Genomic DNA, 21856 nt, shown 5'->3' with positions numbered 1-21856 from the left:
CTTTATTTTGATAATTATGTTTATTAATGTTATGATTATTTTTAATATTAATGCTTTTATTATTACACTAATTATTATTATTTGAATGCTCTGATTATTATTATTATCATTATTATTATTATTATTATTATTAGTAATATTATTATTATTATTATTATTTTTATTATTACTGTTACTATTATTTATTTATTTATTTATTTATTTATTTATTTATTTATGTATTTATTTATTTATTTGTTATATGAATGACATCAGCACACGCAAAGACATACAGACATACGTGCGCGCACTTACATGCACCTTTATATAATCACACACACTTACACACTCATTCACACACACATACACACACACACTACACACATACACGGGCTTACACCCCAGAAACAACGCTATTTATTGACGTTTAGTTTTACGAATGGCGAACCAGAGTTCGCGTTTTACGTCGTCATGTGACATTCTAATCTGACAACATGGTTGCACTAGAAAGTATTAATTATTACTAATTCGACATACAGGACCTCGATCGGTGTCAAAAAACTCTTTCCACCCCATTTTTCTCTCTGTTTTGCTCTCTCTTTCTCTCTCTCTTTCTCTCTCTCTCTCTCTCTCTCTCTTTCTCTCTCTCTTATCTTTCTCATCCTCTGCCATTGTTATCCACATAGGGCCTTCTCCCTACCATGACACTAAAAAAAACAAAACTTAATAGAAAGGATCAGCACCGCCATTACGCATTTGACAGGATCGAACTCGATCGAGCGAACCCCTTCCCGTCATCCTGGAATCTCTTGTTTGTGAGGTTTGGTTCGCTGTTAGGTTGTTCCGTTGGTTTCCAAGGATCCGGAATCCTTTTGTTGCTCAAGTTTGATGCAGGCAGACAGCGCAGAGCAGAGATGAAAGAAGTGCGACATGAAGATAGCCTCCCTTTGCCAATGGGGAGGGGGCGTACTTCCCTTCCCCTTTCTCTCCGCGATCGGTTCGCGATCACCGCGGTAAGCGGCCGGCGGCGCTGGTAGCTTAGCTGCGTAAAATGTATCATATTACAAGGCGGCACAAGCGCGGTTACAGGTCGTTTAGTTGCCTGTTGAAGGAGGGAGGGGAAGGAACGGGGGGAAGCGAGTATGCGGTGGATAGCTCAGGCAGGAAAAAAGAGAACTTGGAGAGGAAAAAGGTGGGTAGTGGAAATGGGGAAGGATCCTAAATCGTGGAAGCCTCTTGTGGCGCGCCACCAACAACCGACCGATAGTCGATGACGAATTGTGCGGCTTGAAGCACAGGTCAAGGGCCCCACGGTGCCACCTCTAGTGGGTGGGTGTGGTTCGCTGTGCGCGGCGGCATCGTTGGCGCCCTGGCGTAATAGTATCTACATTTAAACGTTATGCGGAGACACGTATGAGAAAAAATGGCGAAAAATAAAAACTACTCCTTCTCACTGAAAAAAAAAAACATTACACTGAGCGGTACTGTGTTTGGTCCTTATTTTCTTGAGTTTTGTGGGACAGGCGGAGAGGCAAAGAAGGAGAGAATGGGATGTTGGGGGATTGGGAGGAGGGGAAGCTATGCGAATCCCAACACGCGCCTGTTGTGTACACAAAAAGGTTGTTTTGCAATCCGTAGCAACCGTCGCACGTTCTCTCGTTCTCTGGAGGCCCCAGGGGATTGCCAGTCATTATCGGTGTGCAAGGGGGAATAGGGGGCGAGCATGGAAAGCTGTGCCAACAGTCGCCATAGGACGCCTAGTAACCGCAGCAGCCGTGCGTTGAGGCGAAGCAGCAACGAGGTAAGTTCTAGCAATTTTCGGGGACGAAAACAAAACACCCCTACTCCGCGCCGCTAGGCTCCTACCCTACCGAAGCTACCGAGCACCGTCTATCTGTGCCACGGGACCGATGCGTTGTCCTTGGTTGGTCGCCTTGAACCAGGTTGGTTTCCACCACAACACCATATGCTGCAATCGCCGATAACCGATGGCATACCATTTCACATCGCTCTCTCTCTCTCTCTCTCTCTCTCTCTCTCTCTCTCTCTCTATCTCTCTCTCTACGCGGACTTGTAGCGTATGTATGCACAACTGCAAATGCGATGGTACCTGTACTAGTTCTTACAAGTTAGCAAAGGCGCAGTAACAAGCAGGCGAGGTACTGCGAGCTAAGCACCCCTCCACCCTCTCCCTGGTACACCAAGAGCAACCGTCCACCGCCTACATCAAGCATTGACAAAAGCGAGCGAGACGAACATGAATGATTTGCATTTATTGATGAAAATAAAGATTCACTGCGACGAATCCGCGGGATAAAATTACCAATCGACTACGGAGTGCCCTGCGTAACGGGGTTTCGATGACATTCGGACATTCCTTCCTCTGGGCGCGCTCATAAAAATAACACGAGAAACCTGGTATACGTATATTCTTTAATCGGTTGAGCTACAGTAAAGTAATTGAATTAGAATAAAATAAAACCCGGACGCAAGCGCTCCTGCGTTTTGGCTCCTGCGCGTCACAGTCTCACGCTTAGTACATTCAATACAGCATTAAAATTATAGAGCCACTGCGATCCCCTGCTGCATCCACTGCATCCTGCACGAATGCTGTAATTTCTCGCAGCATGCAAGGGTTTCGCAACAATCAACATGAAGTTCTAGCACCATCAGGCGTAACGAAAGCCCCTCAAATCAGCCAGGGGAAAACAGTTAACAGCTCAGTAGCATGAGGGATGAAGAGAAAGAGGATCGAGGAGCTAGATGGTATAGGATAAGGGGCTAAGACAAGATCACGCACGAGCCTGCGTGTGTGTGATGGAATCAAACTAGGTTTGTACTTCTTCCCCTCCCCCTCTCCCTTTTTTTTCATCTCATCCTATTCTTTTCTAGCTAGAACGTAGCCTCCTCTGCCGAAAGGGTTGCATTGCATTGCCAAACGCCTCGCTACACCATCGCTGAGAGAGCTGCTGCTGCTGCCCTCTTGCTCATCTCGACTTCAAGTCAATGGTTGATTTAGAATTTCAACGCTAGCTAGCTAAATGGCTGTAGGTTTTAAATAGAGGTGTATAAGTGTGTGTTTACTCCTTTTTTAATTAACTAGTTCTTTCCGCACTCCAGTCACTAAGGGGCCTATAACGCATCCAGTGCCATCCTTAAACTCCGTCCAGACGAGCAACAAAGTTATCGCGATAACTTTTGCTCAATTTGAGCAAAAGTTATCGCGATAACTTTCTCGCCCTACTGTTTACATACGATTTGACAGCTCCTAAAACTGCGTCCAAACGAGCAACAAAGTTATCGCGATAACTTTTGCTCAATTTGAGCAAAAGTTATCGCGATAACTTTCTCGCCCTACTGTTTACATACGATTTGACAGCTCCTAAGGGGGTTTTCACTCGTTCTCGCTTGCTCGCTGTCTACACGTGCATTCCAGTTATCGCGATAACTTCTCGACGGATTTGTATGGGATGACGTTTGTTTGCGAAGTTCTCGTCGAGAAATTCTCCAACATTCGTCATCGTTTGGACACAGTTTAAGGGGGTTTTCACTCGTTCTCGCTTGCTCGCTGTCTACACGTGCATTCCAGTTATCGCGATAACTTCTCGACGGATTTGTATGGGATGACGTTTGTTTGCGAAGTTCTCGTCGAGAAATTCTCCAACATTCGTCATCGTTTGGACACGGTTTTACACACACACACATTCGGTCGGGCACGCAATCGCGCATACAGCACCTAGCGCAAAGCGAATGTTATGCATGTTGCTCAAATCGCTCATTCGCGTTATCGAGCTCTTTTTCTCTTTGGGTTTTGTTTTTTCATTGTTGTTTTCTTCGTTTTGTGTTTCTCGGTTTTCAAAGAACTTCTCAACGAAATCTACATTGCATTGCTTGAAGGCTAGTAGAAGAAGGAGATGCATATATTGCCTGGATAAGGAACTGTTCTACAATAGTGCTACAATATATAGTATATGATATATAAGATAATCTCTCTCTACCTCTTTCTCTCTTTTTCGTTTTATCTCTCGCTCTCTCGCTCTCTTTCCCTCTCTATCTATCTATCACCTTTCCTCTCTCGATCTCTCTCTCTCTCTCTCTCTCTCGTGCTCTCTCTCTCTCTCTCTCTCTCTTTCTCTTGCTCTCTTGCTCTCTATTTCGCTATATCTATCATTTTTCCTGCATTTTCTTCCCTATCCTCCATTCTCATGCTTGCTTTGTTAAGGTTTGCTTTTGGCAGCTGGTATTAAATATCACGTTGCTTAAGTTTGCATTTGGGGGACGGGAAGAGGGAGATAGTAAGTCGCGTACAGATTGCTATCGAATTACGCGATCGTGGGCTCAGTAAGGTGATGTAGGAGCGGCGGGGAAGGGGAAACACGGAACGTGGGGGTTGCGCTAATCAGCCGTTTGATTGTCATGATCTCTCTGCCGTCATGCCGACGTCGAACGTCGTTTTCTTCGCCCGTCCTAACACCACCTGGGGCTCCAGGTGATGAAGGAAGATGAAAGCTGTTGCGAAGCGTAGGAGCTGGGTTTTGTCGGCGGACTTTTTTAGGCGGGGGCAGACGCACACACGCAGGGAGTACTGGACGGAGCGATTGCCGACTATCTATCTCTCGTCAGCTGCTCAGTCCACACCGGCAAAGCCCTGGCTGCCTTCCACTGCCTTCACCAGACGATCCTTCAGCTGCAGGTAGCTTTCATATGGCGGTAGATCAAGTCGATTGAAGCTGCGGGTGGAAATGGCGAATGTGGGTGTGTGTGCTTAAAATAAAATCCGTCCCTGCACTCACTTACCATGTGTGCGCACGGGGATAGTTTTCGGGGGTGCCCCACTTCTCGATGGTGAACATTTGCGGCCCGTTCGAACCGTACAGCTCCTTGAAGCCGTTCATCGGTACGCGCGAGGTGCCCGTGACGAACTGTAGCAGTCGGGCACGCATTTCGTTCGAAAAGGAGAGGACGGCGCGCCAGAACCACTGTACGATCACGTGATTCGGATAGTAGTCGCCCTTGTACAGCGTGTTGCGCTTCCAGTCCTTCACGTCAATACTCTGGATACCGCACATCAGCAGCTCGAGCTCGTTCTCATCGAAGATCTTGAGCAGGTTGAGTGGCACGAGCGAGCCGAAGCCATCGAGGAAAGCCTGCATCTGGTCCTGAACGCGCGACACGAACCGCCACTGGATGACGAGCCGTATGTACTCGTCCTTGTTCTCGTTCGTCACTTCGATCTCGGCCCCGTTCGGCTTCAGTTCTCGTTGGCTCGTGTAGCCGAACGTTTCCTCGTCCAGGCAGAATGTCAGCGCCAGCTCACTGGGGTCGTTCTCCTTGATCCACAGCAACGAGTTGTAGTACTCCATGTCAACCGACTCCATGTCCTTCAGCTCGATCGCCTTTTGCAGCATCATTTTGTAGAACGGCCGAATGAAGAACGCGTCCAGCAGCTTGCCATGATATACGGCCATACCGGCCACCCGGCCAATGAACCTGCACACACACACACACAATACACCCGCGTCAGTGAGTGGAAGAAGGTGGTAAGATGACCCGGGGAACCGGGGCAGGCTGGTAAAACCATTGAGCTACTGCTGCCTACCGGAAGTAATGCAGATGATCCTCGTTGCATAGGCCGCTGAACGGGTTGATCTGCAGGGTGTAGTTGTCCATGGCCGAGTACTCAAACAGACCGTAGTACGGGTTGAACATCTCCTTCGACAGCAGGTAGAACCATTCGCGGGCTAAACCACCATAATCTAAGCCCGCCTCGCCTTCGAACTCTATCCACAGCTTCGTCTTCAGTAGATCCACCTTGGTGATGGAGTTAATGATCCGGTACGAGTCCTCCAGTATCGAGGCCCGCCGTACCTTGATTTCGATCTTGTTCGGCACATTTTGCTGCAGCAAAAGAGATAACAAGGAAGGGATGGACCAATCAGGCGGGTTTCGTGCATTTACCCTCTCGTCCTTACCGGTTTTCGCAGCTGTGTTTTGAGATATTCGTACTTCCGCTTATAGTCCCTCGAGTACGGTACGGCCTGGCCCGCTATGTTCGGTATCGAAAGTCGTGGATCCTCCCATTGAGTGGTACGCGTGTCTGCGGGGCAAAAGGTAAAAGACATATTGAACAGAACAAGAGAGCTGGTGCGTTGGGTACTAGAGCACCTCTAATACGTACTGTGATCGATGAAGAAGATACGCCCATCCGTATGCACCCGCTCCTCCCAGCCCTCGGGTAACGGGGCGAGACCGTCCTCCGGTTTGTGCGCATCGCTCCCCGAACCACCGGAACTGCCGCCGGCTCCACCACCACCACCACCGCTACCACCGCCACCACTGTTGGGCATTGGGCTTGCACGGCCGGTGCGCGGATCGACCCACGAAGTTTTCCGCTCGTTGTGGTCAATGAAGAAGACGCGCCCGTTCGGAGCGAGCTGCATGGACCAGCCGGCCGGCAGCATGACTGCCCCACCCGCCGGACTGCTGCTCGACGACGAATCGTTCTCGTTCGACGTGGACGAGCGTGTCGAGGACCGGTCATCACTCAGGTCATTGTTGTTATTGTTGTTGTTATTGTTGTTGTTGGGGGTGTTGTTGCTGCTGCTGGTGCTACTACTGCTGCCACCGCTAGCGCTAGCGTTGTTACTGTTCGCAGTGACGATGTTGTTATTGCTGTTGTTGCTCACGCTGTTGCTGCTACTGGACGGCAGTACAGCAGTTCGCTGCACCACACCGACACCACCATCTACGACGTCGTCGTCTGGTTCTGGTCCTCCCTCGGTGCGCTGGGGCTGCGCTGCTGCCAGTCGAAGGCTACTAGCGCTACCCAGTGACGATCGGCTGGACGAACGACCATCTGCGTTTCCGTGCCCCGACTGTCCTTGCGTACCATTCTCTCCTTCCTACGGGAGTAAAGCATAACGTGGGAGTGGGGCTTATATATCGGAATCAGAACTACCAACACAAACACACGTCTACGCACACACACAGACACACTGAAGCGAAGCGAGCTTATCACTAACATTGCTTAGCTTTACAGCACTAGCCTAGACCATATTTCGATACGGACACCACCTTTGGGCCGAGGACGACAATCGAAAGCGGAGCATAGCAAGACACTAACCTAGAGTCCATCACAACCGAAACACAAAACGGACGCAGAGCAACAAGCCCGACACAATATGAAAGCCACTTTGAGTCCGACACCGCTTGATATATGAGTGACCTTGGTTTTGGATTGGCGATTGGCGGAACAAGGTTTACCTGAACTTTTTCGATACATCGGGGCAGCCCTGCACACTCGATGCCTATCCGGGGCGGCCTGGAACCGCCGGGAAACGGAATTGGAATGGCTAAACTCGCGGTGGTGGCTCGCCGATAGCGACTGGCCGGTTCGCACGAAACGGTCACCGAAATGGGATGTACGGTAGAATGGCAGGGGAGGGAGGAAAAATGTGAAGAATGAGAAAAAAGGAGCGATCACGTACGTAAGGACCGAATGGCTAGAGCGTGTCGCCCGACACCACACCAACCTGCTCCGATCGAGTAGGGCACCATGCGGGGTAGATGCAGGTCGTGTCGAGCGGCGAACGAGCGCGGCCGGGAGCAGCGGCGGACAGCCAGCTGCCACGTTTGGCCGTTGGCGTGTCGTCGCGGACTCGCGACGCAGCACCACATCCTGCTCAGTGGCATTGCCTGGCTGCACTTCTCTTTCAGTGATCAAGCTGACGGTGGAAGATGAGGCGGAGCTACCGCATCCGTCGGTGCCGCAGCTGCGCATCTTTGAAGGGGGGAAATGGGATTCCGTATGCCAACGCGTGTGATAGGAACGGCGGGGATTTGGCGGAAAAGCAAAACGAAAAGCAAAATTGTATCGTAAAGTCCTAATCGCGAAGGTCACTGATCGAAGGTACACATCACGTGTCGCAGGTAGGGGACGCCGCCCTGGAACAAATTTCGAAGACATCTCCCAGCCAGTTCCATGTAAACCTTAGAGTTTGGGAGGTGGAGAAGGAGAAGGAAGGGGAGGGACATTGCGTAGCCAATATGCGACACAATCAAACCGGTACTACGGTACGAGGGTATACGTATAACTACTACACGATCAACGGATTAACGGTGCTAGCTAGCGGGTGGGCAACCGTAGCACACGCACAAACACACGCACACGACAGAAACGCTCGAACCTCCTCCGTTTCGGCGTTAGGCCCGATCTCTTCCTCAGTGTGAGCTAATGCATCGACACCGATCTCATCATTTTCGTCAGCTGGCATCAGCCCAGCAACCAGCTCTTCTTCTCCGCTTATCGGTCCCTCGATGGATACTGCTGCACAGATCTCACTCATTCCAGACTGCCGATCAACGGTCTCGTTATCGTCGTCCTGTTGGGTCAGCAACAGTGGCACCTCTTCCACGCTCGACACGGCTCCCGTACCAGCAAAGCAACTGTGATGATGATGGTCCTCCTGCACCTGCTCCTCCTCCTCCTGATCCTCGCTGTTATCCAGCGAGGTCTCCGTATCGATACTGATGTCATCCATGTCCTATGATCAGTGTCCGTTTGACCAATGAATCAATCCAGCGGAGGGAACGCAACAAACCGCAATACAAACCCACACCGCGTGTGAAAAAAACCCCGCGTGAATGCCGTGTCGAATTAGACAAAAAAAAAACAAATGAAAAGTAAAGAACAGGAAAAATTTCGTCCAGCTAGGAGCCCTTCCTGGATCACCACATGCGACACATGGAATATTTTGAAAAGTTCATGCAAACGAATAGTTTCATGCATGCATGTAATACATCGGCACCCCCAAAATAATTCTCTCTTTCTATCTTTCTGCGTCTCTCTTCTTGTTGCGTCATTGTCAATCGTTGCGATCGTTCCCCGGAATGCCGGGGCAATCAAGGGTCTTGTGAACACTTACCGTTACGTTATCATCTACGCTAATATGTACTCGCCGCTGGAAGGCCACATCCATGTCGTTCTCGGCCGTTGCTTGCGATGAGCTGAAGAAGAACAAATCGATCAGCGAGTTTCACCAGCGAGCGATACAGGGACTCCACATTAGCAGGTAATACACCTAGCAAACTTACATCGCCGTCGGACGCTCCCATTGCGTCGAGCGAGCGACATGATTGACGTAGTAGGTGCGCCCGTTCGCATCTTGTCGCTCCTCCCAGCCAGTCGGCAGTGTGTCGGCTACGCGGGGACTATCGCCACCATCCGTCTCCTGGGCGGCCAGCTGTGGGGGAAAGTGATGAAACAAATGAGCAGGAGGGACAAATAAGCCAAGAAAATGAGCACGGTTACCAGCTACCCAGGTACATATCTCTGCTAGCTTGTACACTTCTTACCGTAGGTTCCGAGCGGGTGGAGTCAATCAACTCCCAGTCAGTCTCGTTGCAGGTGCTCTGATCCTGTATGTAAGAGTGGTAGAGATCTAGGAATCCTCGAACTTTCGACCGGGCACTACAGACGGAGAAAATACGGGGTGAGACATTCAGTGACAATCAGTTAATAGAAGAAGATTCTCCCCCAAACTTCCAATCCACAATCGCAACCTTCGCAAAGACCGACGGAAGATAAGTAGTACCGCAGATGCAGCACAATGATTGAACGGCGCGAATCACACCTCCAGCTCGAAACAGACATGACAATTAGGGAGTGGGTGGAGAGGAAGTAGGGAATAAATATTAGATAGAGCACGAGGTATTGCTGCTCCTCGAATGATAGGAGACCATTGTTTTGCTTTGCTGCTTGAATTGTCGCTAGTCGCAGGCTTTCAGCAGGCTACGCATTCGTAATCAAGCTACGCATAAATGTTTATGACCTGACGTGCCTCAACTTGTGTATGTCATGTTCGCTTAATTGGTGAGTCTAACTACCTAAGCATCTAAGTCCGTCCGTATGTTTTCGGCTAATTAACAGCAATGAACACCAGTGAAGCAGCTGTAGTCGTCAGTATGTCCAGCTGCGCAGTTGGCCTTCCGTTACCCAAAAACCCAATTGGATAGGGGGAAGCAGAAGGGAAGCTAATGGCTGCACGATACCGTACTGACCTGCGCGGCCGGAGCGGATATCGCACCGTGTTCGGTGCGGATGGCTGCTCCTCGCCTTCCTTGGGCAGATCACCGAGCGTCAGTTCGACCATGCCGAGAAAGTCGTCCCGCGTCAGCCGGTTCTCGTCGAACACCTGCAGCACAAGCTTGTGCTCGTGAGGTTTGACGCGAAAGATAAACTCCTCGTTCCATTGCGGGTGCAGTGTTTTCTTCTTCGTCTTGGTCAGCACGGAATCGATGATCTCGTCGCCGACGATGGTGTTCAAGTCAATACGCACGTACGGGTCGCTATAAGTAGGAACAAATGAGGCATTTCGCTAGGCCATGCGTTGCGGTGCAGTTATTGCATATGATCTCACCTCGCTCCGAAGATGTCCTTCTTGGCCAGCTGCGAGCCGGCTATCACCCGGATCCGTAACCGTGCACAGGCACTATCGTCACTCTGCAATTTGAGGGAAGATGATATATCAGTAAAAGTAAGAACCGGTGATGAAGGGCAGTGTTTGATAGAGATAGAGAGAGAGCGGAAAAGACGGTAAAATAAAGCATCGGATCTTTCCCTGCTGCAAAAGACGCATTTTTGCGACAATTTTCCCTATCTCATTCCCCCCCCCCCCCCATCACCATCCCCGTCCGTCTTGCATGTCGTTCCAAATGTCAAATGACCAATGGCCAATCGATTTTAGTGTCACCACATGACGAAGTTATTATCCAGCGGTAATCCCACCGTCGCACAGCAATGTGTGTGTGTATGCGTTGCATGTGCAGAGACAAGGAGAGCATGCGAGACGAGGGTGCGAGTGCGGGGGGGGGGGGGGGTAGGCGAACAGGCAGGTATGAATCATCGTGCCAGACGCCCTATGTCAGGGGCATCGCCTGAGAGTTAGGGTACAAAATGGGGTAAGGGTGCAAGGTGGTGAGGGAGGACAAACTGTATCACTCCTGTTATCGAGAAGGAAAGAGTAAGGATAGGGGGGGGGAGGGGGAGGTGAATGATCTATTTGCGGTTCCCGCCCGTGGTTAAAGCATGCACAGGTGTCCCCGTCCGCCCCTGTTTGTCGCACTTACATACTGTCCATTGGATGAGGCCAGATAGCCATACTCCTCGAAGCCCGCGGCCATCGTCACAACCTGTACGGAACGGGACAGGTACACAGGCTCGCAGGTACAGGTGACACACTCCCGGTTGTTGCGGCTAGTTGGACGAACGAACGGGTTGATGGGAGTTCCGTGCTCTCTTTCTCTCTCTCCTTCTGTTGTGTTGCGCGCGCGCACGCGTGTGTGTGTGTGTGTGTGGATAGGGTGTTGATTGTTGTGACCGCACCAACGCCGTTTCTGATAGCGCGCCGCCTCTACACCAGCTCCTCAACTATTCTGTTCTGATGTTCCTGCTGTTGCTGCTGCTGCTGCTGCTACAAGCGATGACGCGGAGGAATGACGGCAAGCATTAGCGGAATGTGAGCTAGTCAGCCTCCACGGATACCAACCACCCTCTCTTTGACTCATCCTACCTCTTTCTCTCCCTTTGTCCCTAGCGGCAAAGATGTGCCACGGCGAGCCTGCTGCTAAGTAGTCCCCGGTAGTCCGGCTCCGGATGGCGACCGATCGACGGCGATGACGGCAAACGAGGATGGAACTCGCCGTTTCGGGGTTCACACACCGATGACACACACTTCACACACTCCCCACAACAGCCCCCAGCACGTAGAGAGCACCTGCTACTGCTGCAGCTGCGGCTTTGCCAGCCCCCGATCGGCGACGAAAAACAACTTCTAATCTAATAAACATACGGGCAACGGGCCGCCTGTCACACACGCACGCACGCACCAGTGGCACCGTTTTTGACAGCCGAGCGCAAACCGAACACAGGGTGACCCCGAAACGCGGCGGAACGTTGCATGTGCATGTCTTCTGCGCTGGAGTATGCCCTTCGGGGAGATGTACGCGCTCTGTTTCGTTCCCGTAAAAGGCTATATTGTTTCAACTTCCTAAGAAGGCGACCCGAACACGATTCGCATTCATTGACCGGAAGCGAAAATCATCCCGAAACAACTTATCGAAAAGGACGAGCAGCAGGAGGGAGCCAGGGAACGATTCTCTACCACGACCTACTTTTAACGACCTACGACCTAAGCGGGCGACGTGATCACACACACACACACACACGCACATTATGTGTCAGTCCATCTCGTTAAGCCGTCCTGGTGCCAGGTCGGTGGCCATTGCCCGCATTAGCCGTCGGAATTGATCAGTTCCGGTGCTGGATAAAGAAACGGGGGAATGATCTCTCTCTCTCTCTCTCTCTCTCTCTCTCTCTCTCTCTCTCTCTCTCTCTCTCTCTCTCGCTCTCGCTCTCTCTCTCGCTCTCACTCTCTCTCGCTCTCACTCTCTCTCTCTTTTAGAGCATCATGCTCGATCGGGAGTGTGTTGGGGGGATCGAGACAGTATGGCACGCTACGCCGCCATTCCCATCATATCAATATCCGCCCCGCAGTCGACCACTGAGTGCCGTACGTCTCGGTTAGTACTTGTTTAGTGTATCTGGACCATCAACAGATCAGGCAGGAAAGCGGTGCGCATTTTTTTTTTTTTTTTTGATAGACAAAATCACATCTCCACTCGGTTTGTGAGGTTATGGCGCTGCTGGAGGAGATCAAGGGGGCGCTCGGGGAAGCCGATCCATTCGCCACCTGGTGGCCATTTATAATTGCGGCCATCGTCTTCGTCATCGGTACCGTGAGGTGAAGCGACCATCCATCCATCGGGAAACCGACCGACCGAATTCGACACTCAACCGACTTTCCTCCCACCCCCCACAACCCTCCACTCGTTCTCTGCAGAGCTTACATGGGAGGCCAGCCGTGCCCGAACGGTAATGCCATACCGGGCCGCCTGGTCGTAGTGACCGGTGCTTCCGGTGGCATCGGTAGCGCGGTGTGCCGGGAGCTAGCCCGACGTAACGCCCAACTGGTGCTGGCCTGCCGCGGCAACCCGGACCAGCAGCAGCATCTACGGGCCGAACTGATTCGTGCCGGTGCGACCGATGTGGAGGTGCTGGCCCTTGATCTCGCCTCGCTCGACAGTGTACGACGGTTCGCGCGCCAACTGCTGGCCCGGCACCCAGCCATCGATGTGCTGGTCAACTGCGCGGGCGTCATCTTTCATCCACCGGGCCCGACGGTCGATGGGTTCGAGCCGCACCTGCAGTGCAACTTCCTGGCGCATCTCCTGCTGACCCAGCTGCTGCTACCGGCCCTGGCACGGTCACCGCATGGTCCGCCGGGGCGAATAGTGAACGTGGTGGCTCACGGGTACACGGCGGGCCGGATTGCGCACCCGACCGACGATCCGCTGAACCAGCGCCACCAGCCGCCCGCCAGCGGTCGCGATGCGTTCTCCCACTCAAAGCTGGCGATCGTGCTGGCGAGCCGGGCGCTGGCCAAGCGGCTACCGCCCACGACTACCATCAACTGCTGCACACCGGGTTTGGTACGCGGGACCGGGCACCTGCGCCACTCACCCATCATGCGGGCACTGTTCGCCCGGATCCTCACCTATCCCTGGATGTGGCTGTTCATGAAGAGTCCGGCGCAGGGTGCCCAAACCATCGTACGGCTAGTGACGGATCCCGAGCTAAATGGCCACACCGGTGGCCTGTACAAGTGAGTATAGATTCAAGCGTACGGCCTGCTTCTCATCCTTCACCTCATTCCATGTGTGTGTGTGTTTGTGTCTGCCTGCGTAGTGACTGCGAACCGGTGGAGCTGACCGATTTGGCGAAGGACGAGCAGCTGGCCGAGCGGCTTTACCGTGCCGCACTCGAGGCAGTTGGCCTGTCAGAAGGACTGGAGGAGGAGGAGCAGAACACCACGCCTTAGCAGACTGCGAACCCTGTAGCAAGTAAATAAAGGCAGGCTTATATAGCTTATCCTGAGCAGGTTCAGTTCAGAGCAGAAGTAGCAGAATCGGATGTTCGGATGTTGTTGCGAGAAATGCGCGCCACACACCTCCCCGCTCGGTTCCGGTACCTTCCATTGGATGACGCCTTCCTGCTCCACTAACAACTGGCAAACAGTTGAGTTGATCATTTGCGCAATTTATTATGCTTCGTATTGAGATTGACGAAATCGATCGAGTTATCGTTCGGGGATTTGTGTAAGGTGGTGTGTGTGTGTGTGTGTTTGTGTGTGTTCGTGTGAGTGTGTGTGTGCGTGTGTAGGTAGTAGGTATGCGAGATGCGGGGTTTCATTGATTTCTCTTCTTCTTCTCTTCCCCCACTGTTCCTGATAATTGCAGTAGTAGTTGCGATGCGAACTCCTGTCCCTGTGGTGCACAGTAGCACACCACGTACACACACACACACACACACACACACACACACACACACACACATACTTTACGGACTCACTACCACTAGGTTGGTCCATGTTTTGTGCGCACTATCTGGCAGAGGGGGAGGGGGTGGTAGGGGGGGGGGGGCTTGTACCAGAAGGGATCCAGGGCAGTCGGTCCTGGATCCGGAACATTTTAGGGAATTGGATTGTGGTTAGCTAGGTCGCTCCGCTCGGAACGCTAGGCTTAAGGATATGCTAGGCTTCAACGGCTTTTACCCTACATTAATTGCTACCGTTTTCCGTGTCTTCCTGGCTATCTCCCTCCCTTCCCCTCCCGAAACCACTTTCTCATCCCTCCGGCTACCTTTATTAACATTATACGTTTAGAGGAAAATCAAAGGTCCCTTGCTCCTGTGATTTCGCTAGCACAAAGGGTAGCCATTCTGCTCTCTCTCTCCTTCTCTCTCTCTCTCTCTCTCTCTCTCTCTCTCTCTCTCTCTCTCTCTCTCTCTCTCTCTCTCTCTATTTTACGATATGTCAATAGCATTCAGATAGCGGTGCAGCGGTGGATCCAAGTGCGCTATAGGCGCCTTCCGTCGCTGTCGCCTGGCCACACGTGGGGATCCTACAAGCCGAGAGTAAGTGTAAGTCTATGTGCCTGTGTGTCCTGTGTGCAACTCGTGGATTGGATCTTGATTGGTGCTGTTGTGCGGTGCGTGAACTGCTGCTGCTTCTGCTGCTGCTGCTCTCCGCAGCGCAGTGAACACAAAAAGGCAACTAAGGAAGGAAAAACACGATTATCACAAGATTGATGTGTTGATGCTCCCGCACATTACTACCACTACAGGCACGCATACGCACACGCAAGCGCAAGTGGTCGTGAATCGTGCGCGCCCGGCACTGCACGTAGTTGGTCAAATGTCCCCCTGTTCCCACACACACTCCAGTTTTTTGACACACCTAACAGTCTAGCGTTATTTTCCAGGACGCAATTTTTAGCCTAAGGGTTCTGAAGGGTTGCTGCTAGTTGGTTGACTCAGGCTGCATGTCGTTTTGGTCCAGCACCACTGGAGGATGGCTCTTTCTCTTTCTCTTTCCCTTTCTCGCTCTCTCTTTGACCCAGGCGACCCAGAACCGGAAGGGGAGGGGGGGGGGGGGACGGGGGCTAGAGCACTAGTTAAGTCAAGTCCAATCCCCCCGGGAAGCGTTAACCGACTGAATTAAAAATTAAATTAACCGAAAGCAAACAAATTGAAACTTGAAAACAGTGGAATCGAAGCCGAGCGTTGTTCAGTGCAGCAGGGCAGAGGAGGGGGAGAGGGAGGGAGAGAGGGAGGGAGAGGGGCCGGGGTGAGTAGCTTTCGTATCTCGATTTTAATGCCGTTATGCGGTTTATTAAGTGGTTTTGTTTCCCTTTGTTTGTTTTTGCTTTGCTTGTTGTTTGTTTAGTAATTAGTATTTTGAGCTACATTGATCACTTTACTAATGGTTCGATATTCTTGCACGCAACGCACTGCTCGCACTACTACTGAACGGAATCGAACTCCTACGCACGTCCGCCCGCCTGTCCGCCAGGTGCAGTGCAGCACGCCTGCCGTCCTTAGCCTGCCGTTCCTTACTTCCTTTCCTTCCGACTTTAATTCGCTTTCGATTTAATTTAGTTCTTTGAGTTTGGGTTTACTTTATTGTTAGTTTGCAGTTTAGGTGCACTATACTCTGCCCTACCTTCTTGCGGCTTCTCTGGGCTGCTGCTGCTGCTGCAAGCAATCAGATGATTGTGATAAGTATGCACCCTTTATTTCCGTCAGCCAGCAGTCTGCAGCAGCCTGCGATAGGTTGTTCCACACACCAGTTCACGTACCGTAACCGTAACCGTCGGCTGCCCGCTATACTGCCGACGCTAGCCGACATTCGCACTACTTTACCGTGCACTATACATATATATATCTACTATGTATATATCATTGATCATTGTTTTCATCTAGAGAGCGAAAAAAGTAACAAAATAACTTACGCTCAAGCTTATCTAAAGTGTTGCCGTTGTTGGCGCTAACCTAAGTAACATTGCATTTATCTACTAGCATGTAATGAGTTGCTCACAGTACGAGTTTTGCAGCTTAAGTAGTAGTACCCCAAACGAACGTGGCAGGGCGCGTGCATTCGATACGCGGTTTTGTGCCCGAGGCCGGGTGGGGGGGGGGGGGGGGTTCTTCCTCTTCCGCGTATGACCGTCGTGTGAACTTGGATGCGGTCATTGCGCGCTTGCATTGCTGCTACTGCTTGTTGCTGAGCCAGCGGCCACTAGTGGGCAAGTCAGCGCAGCATTACTATGTAAGGTACGAGTTTTGTGGCCTAAAAAACCAAAAAAAAAATGGAGTAACATATCGATGTGCCATGTGCCCATAAGCGGCGGCGAGAAGCGGTACAGCGCCTGCGAATGAAGCTGAAAAGCTGGTTACTACCAGCGCAGCGCACTCGGTGGTCGGGCAATGGTGGTTCAAGCGGGCAAGCGGGACAACAGCTTCTTGTGACATTCGCCGGCAGCGCGTCCGAGCACAGCACAGCAGGAACATGTTCCTGTAAGGTCTCGGACTGCGGACACCACAATTCTGTCCGCAATCCGCAGAAAAGAGAAGAAGGAGAAGAGGGAAAGCTGGAAGCAACAACAGCAGCAGCAGTAGCAGCAACAGACTGACCCCCTCCTCCTACTAGCTACTGTTAAGGGGTCCCTAACCCCACTAGCAGTTAGGTGGTGGGTGTGTCGGGCGAGGAAGAGAGATTGTTGTCGGAGGTGGAGAGCGGCCGGCAGAGACCGATGCGGGCCGGCCCAAGCGGTATCGCCTTGAGCGTGCTGACCGCCTGGTCGAGCGTCGCACCCTGCAGGCTCTGGCCGTTCACCGAGACGAGCCGATCGCCGGGAAAGATAAAGTTGGTCGCCTCGGCCGACCCGCCGGGGATGAGGCCACGGACCACGATCACCGTACCGTCCGTGTCGAGCGGATCCTGATAGTCGAGGATGGAGAACCCGAAGCCCCGCTCCGTCTTCTCGATGTCGCAGTACAGCACCTCGTTCGTCCAGAGTGCCAGCCCGGACACCTGCTCGACCGACTTCGAGCGCTGCTGGTCGGTGAGGGTGGCGGTGCTGGACGTGTAGAGCGAGCTCTCCGATTGGGCCTTCGTGAGGATGCCCTGCAGACACTGCAGGCTCTGGAGGCCGCCCGCCAGCAGACTGCGGGCCTCGAACGCTTCCGCGTTCCGTGACGTATTGATGACGGTCGGGGGTGAGCTACCGCGGGCACAGATCACGCGCACCTGCACCGGGAGCTCCTTCAGTATCTTCACCACCTCGATGTGCCGCAAACCCTGCAGCCGGTGCTCGTTCACCTGCAGCAGCTCGTCGCCTGGCTTCAGCGAACCGTCCCGCCCGACCGGTCCATCCTCCAGGATCGAGCGGATGTAGTGGTGCGGGCGCACCTCAACCCCAGCCTCCACCTCGACCGTACCCTCGAGGCTGATGCCGAGACCGGCCAGCTTGCGGATATCGGCCACCACGATCTGGCTGTGCGGTACCTCCCGGGACCAGCGTTCGACCACCGTGTCGTGACGCGCCGGGTTCGCTCTCACCCTTCGCTGCTCGTGGCTGCTCGAACCGTCACCACGGTGCACCGTCACCGTATCACAGCTGTGGTCACTACACTCACCACCAACAACGACCGTCGTCGTGGTTGGGGCACCGGTGGGTGCAGCGGGCAACGGCGCGTCATTACCATTGTCATTACCATTGACATCGTCGGCACCGAGATCGATGTCGATGTCCTCGTTCCCGTCGACGTCATCGACATCGTCGTTATCGTGGCCATGGTTCTCTTGGTTTTGGTCCTCACCACCATCATCATCATCATCATCATCCTCGTCATCATCATCAGCAGCGTCGCTGTACGAGTGTTCCGCACCGTTGTCACCGAGCGTGAAGACGTTCGAGTCGAACGTGGTGCCGGATTCGAGCTCCGGTTCGATGCCACCGCACTCCGTCACCATCGAGTCGGCATCGGAGCGCGCCGGACAGATCGAGAGTGTCGTAACCGAGGGCGATTGAACGATGGAGCAGCGTTGCGATTGACACTGCGAGGGGCACTGGGAGGCAAGGCAGTGCGCCAGGATGAGCTGCTGCTGTGATTGCGATTGCACCAGCCCTACCCCGTCGCCCCCGAACTGCAGCAGGCCCAGTCCCCCCCCGGAACCGAACGAGCTGTGATGGTGCAGCTGCGTTGCTGCAACGTTGACGCTGGCGGTAGTGCTACCGGTGGCGGTCCGGTGCCCCTTCATCTGCACCATCTCTCCATGCACCGATGCTGGCTGCGGCTGTTGCTGCTGCTGCTGCTGCTGCTGCTGCTGCTGTTGCTGCTGTCCACCACCGAGGCAGCTACCGCCATTGCTGTGGGGAGTGATGGGATCGATCAGCGCTACCTGCAGATGCTCGTACTTCCGGCCACGCAGGAACCGTTCCAGCATCAACCGGACCGCGATGTCGGTGTTGCGCAGGATCTCGACCGCCTGGTGGTTGGAGACACCCGCCAGCGACCGGCCATCGACCGCGACGATGCGATCGTTGATCGCGATCCGGCCACTCATCTCGGCCGCGCTTCCCTCGATGATGCTCTTCACAAAGATACCGGACAGGTCCTCCTCTTCGCACACGTAACCGGCCACCGTGATGCCGAGCCCGTACACGTTCTTCCGCAGCTCCACCTCGTACGTTTCGGTTTCGGGCGTTTCCGGTGGTTCGCTGTTCGCCTGCTGCTGCTGCTGCTGCTGCTGCTGTTGCTGCAACAAACCGACCATCATCTCCTCCGCCGTCATCAGTCGTGTTTCTGCCGGATCGGCCGGTTCGATGAGTTCCCGGCTTGCGCTTGCGATGAGGACGGATGCCAGGCTGCACCGCTGCCCGTCCGTCGCCACGTCCCGGGCGGTCGAGGCGGGCGTTGGCATTGCCGGTAGCGCGCAACCGAGCTGGGTGGCCGTGAGAGCGTGTGTACCGTGTACCGTCGGTACGGTGACTGCCTCGAGGCCACCGCCCAGACCGTCGAACCCGCTGGCCAACAGTGTAGCACCGTTGCTGTTGTTGTGGTTGTTGTGGTTGTTGCTGTTGTTGTTGTTGTTGACGGCCACCACTTCTATGTGCGTCTGGCAGAGCCGTCTCGCGGATGGCGGCTCGATGGCCCCGACCGTGGCCGCCCCACCAACGGCCGGCTGCAGGAACGCACCGGACGTGTAGCCAGCCGTCTGCAGGAGCGTCCGGTCGAGCTCGTCCGGGTCGGTTAGCAGCTTGGTCGGGATGATTGGGGCATGGCTGGCGAGGGCCTGATAGTCGGGCGAGGTCGGCTCGACCGGGCGGGCCACAATCAGGCGCACCTGCTGGCCGGACTGCCGCAGTACGGTCGCCACCTGCTCCGAGCTGAAGCCACGCAAATTGACGTCACCGATCTGCAGCACATGGTCACCGCTCTGCAGCCGACCGTCCCGCTCCGCGACCGAACCCGGTATCAGCGCCTTGATCACGACACCCGTGCTCCGGCCACCGACCAGCATGAAACCGAGCCCGTTACCGTCGTTGACCAGGTCGATGATCTCTACCTGGGCCCATTCCGTGCTCAGCACCATCGCGCTTAGCACCGACCGCTTGTCTGCTGGCTGCTTCCGGTCTCCCGGCCAGCCTTGCTGCCAGGGGGGTTGCTGCAACCACCTTCACACTGTGCTGCCCTTGCCCACTGCTGCTGCTGCTGCTGCTGCACCCAAAGGGTCATAATCGCAACCCTGTCAAGTGCGGGAAAAAGAAGAGCATCCACTTGGTACAAAAGGCAGCACAAGGAGGACGAGGAGGAGGATATGGCAGGACCAAATGATTCACCTTGGCTTCAGCGTAACGCAGCACTTCCAATGTTCCGATCGTCTTCCGCTTCCGATAGAGCACTCTCACAGTATGCGCGCACGTGCGTGTGTGTGTGTGTGTGTATGGCGTGTATATCCTGTTGCGTAGCTGACAACTGGCGCTGGTTTGTTAGGTTCGCGGTTCGTGTTGTCCTCTTGCCGTCGTCTTCTGCCGACACGCCGACGGTTACTACTTCATTCAATCGCGGCTCCGTTCACCTTCACCATCCGCGACTCTGGCGCCCTGGAACGATGGCAAAGATGGCGATAAGCGTATGGGGAGGGGAGCCCATGGCAACAACTATAAATCGATCCTTTGGTCACGGAACTCCCTCTGGGCAAAAGGAAAAGGTAGCGCAATGGACTGGCCAATAAAACGGGGGAACCTCGGCGGAGTCGGCGGTTTGATAAGTCGATACCGACCCCAGTACCGTACCGTGCAACCCCCTTTTGGCCGAGCCTAATTTGTGACCTTTGCGGATAGCGTTCCCCTTCCACCCGACACAACCACCAAGAACTTCGTTCTAGAATTCAGTCGAACAATACAATCCCCCTCGGCCATTTTTGCAGGACATTCCTCTCGTCTACTCGTCGCCGCTGAAACTTGCTTCGACAAAACACACGCACATGCACACTTACACAAAAACACACACACAAAGACAGGTACACACGCACGCACAACCACATCAAGTAGCAGCCATTCTACTAGCTCTACTAACACAGCGAGGAGCATCGCCAAGAAAGCGAAGCCTTTTTCTATGTCTTGAATTTCACCTCTTGACAACTGCTCCCTACTGCGCACTGTTGATGTCTCAGCGAAGCAGGGCGTAGAGCGGCATGAGCGACACCACCCGCACCCCCAAATAAATGTATACTATTATAGCGCACCCTCCCCCACGCCTGTGTTGTGCCACTGCTTCCGGTAAGGCGTTTACCTTTTTGTGAAGTTTCGATGCATGCATTCGGTGCCCCAAGAAACCCCCAGAGGATTTAGAACCACTCTTCGGCACTCGTCGTCGGCTTGTTCGCCGGATGGTACGCCATAGTGCCGTACCACGTACCAAGTAGCACTACCCGCCCTACGGGTACACTGGTTGTCGAGTACGGCCCGGCTGGCCACCGTGCCGGGTCCGTATCCTCCTCCGTGGCGCCGCGGATGCCCAAAACTAAAACAAACCGGGGCGAGAGCGTTCGAAGCAACTACCACCTACACACTACTAGCTGGCACTACTTTTGCGCTGTTTTATCCGCGTGCCGAATTACCAAACGAAACCAGTACCGCTGCACCAGTGCCTCATATCCCTTCCTTCTTCCCCTTTTCCCGTGTGCGGCGCGACCGCGAACTACTTGAATTTTTTGAACACACTCCACTCGGACTCGGCGACGGTTACTAAGATCCTCCGGCAGAAGGTCCTGGCAAGTCCGACCTCAGTTTGTGTGCCCACTTGCTCGTCGTCACACCAGTGTAGCTGGTGTAGAGGCTGCGTTGGGCGTGAAAATACCCATCCCCCTCGCGCCGTGTGGTTCGAAAACAGTCATCTGGTGGATGGTGGTGG

General features: G+C 53.5%; 3 protein-coding genes across 6 annotated transcripts; 1 reads left to right on the top strand and 2 right to left on the bottom strand.

Annotated features, from left to right (window-relative positions):
• Positions 1 to 3293: 3293 nt before the first annotated feature.
• On the bottom strand, positions 3294 to 11238 carry LOC125953180 (E3 ubiquitin-protein ligase Nedd-4-like). 3 transcript variants are annotated; one of them, XM_049682695.1, is made up of 13 exons: positions 11107 to 11238; positions 10398 to 10480; positions 10039 to 10326; positions 9334 to 9448; positions 9073 to 9221; positions 8904 to 8985; positions 7512 to 7759; positions 7243 to 7363; positions 6158 to 6881; positions 5952 to 6076; positions 5579 to 5877; positions 4777 to 5469; positions 3294 to 4709 (listed from the first exon to the last, which is right to left on the bottom strand). In XM_049682695.1, the coding sequence occupies exons 1-13, from the start codon at positions 11158 to 11160 to the stop codon at positions 4607 to 4609; spliced, it is 3084 nt and encodes a 1027-aa protein (XP_049538652.1). In that variant the 5' UTR covers positions 11161 to 11238; the 3' UTR covers positions 3294 to 4606. The 3 variants fall into 3 exon arrangements, with proteins under 3 accessions (XP_049538652.1, XP_049538654.1, XP_049538653.1); XM_049682697.1 differs by lacking the exons at positions 10039 to 10326; positions 10398 to 10480; positions 11107 to 11238 and adding an exon at positions 9865 to 10025; XM_049682696.1 differs by lacking the exons at positions 7243 to 7363; positions 7512 to 7759 and having other exon boundaries at positions 3295 to 4709.
• Positions 11132 to 17383, top strand: LOC125953216 (retinol dehydrogenase 12). 2 transcript variants are annotated; one of them, XM_049682699.1, is made up of 5 exons: positions 11132 to 11203; positions 12441 to 12558; positions 12640 to 12779; positions 12879 to 13700; positions 13784 to 17383. In XM_049682699.1, exons 3-5 carry the CDS (start codon positions 12673 to 12675, stop codon positions 13914 to 13916), a joined length of 1062 nt encoding a protein of 353 aa, XP_049538656.1. In that variant the 5' UTR covers positions 11132 to 11203; positions 12441 to 12558; positions 12640 to 12672; the 3' UTR covers positions 13917 to 17383. The 2 variants fall into 2 exon arrangements, with proteins under 2 accessions (XP_049538656.1, XP_049538655.1); XM_049682698.1 differs by lacking the exon at positions 11132 to 11203 and adding an exon at positions 11841 to 12249.
• LOC125953243 (patj homolog) lies at positions 17075 to 20401 on the bottom strand. The gene is made up of 3 exons (XM_049682701.1): positions 20281 to 20401; positions 19462 to 20186; positions 17075 to 19158 (listed from the first exon to the last, which is right to left on the bottom strand). Exons 2-3 carry the CDS (start codon positions 20031 to 20033, stop codon positions 17118 to 17120), a joined length of 2613 nt encoding a protein of 870 aa, XP_049538658.1. The 5' UTR covers positions 20034 to 20186; positions 20281 to 20401; the 3' UTR covers positions 17075 to 17117.
• Between the last annotated feature and the right edge of the window lie 1455 nt (positions 20402 to 21856).

The sequence above is a fragment of the Anopheles darlingi genome, chromosome X (assembly GCF_943734745.1).
Source record: "Anopheles darlingi chromosome X, idAnoDarlMG_H_01, whole genome shotgun sequence".
NCBI lineage: Eukaryota > Metazoa > Arthropoda > Insecta > Diptera > Culicidae > Anopheles > Anopheles darlingi.
Note: the sequence above shows the minus strand (reverse complement) of the source record. Positions and strands in the feature narration are given on the sequence as shown.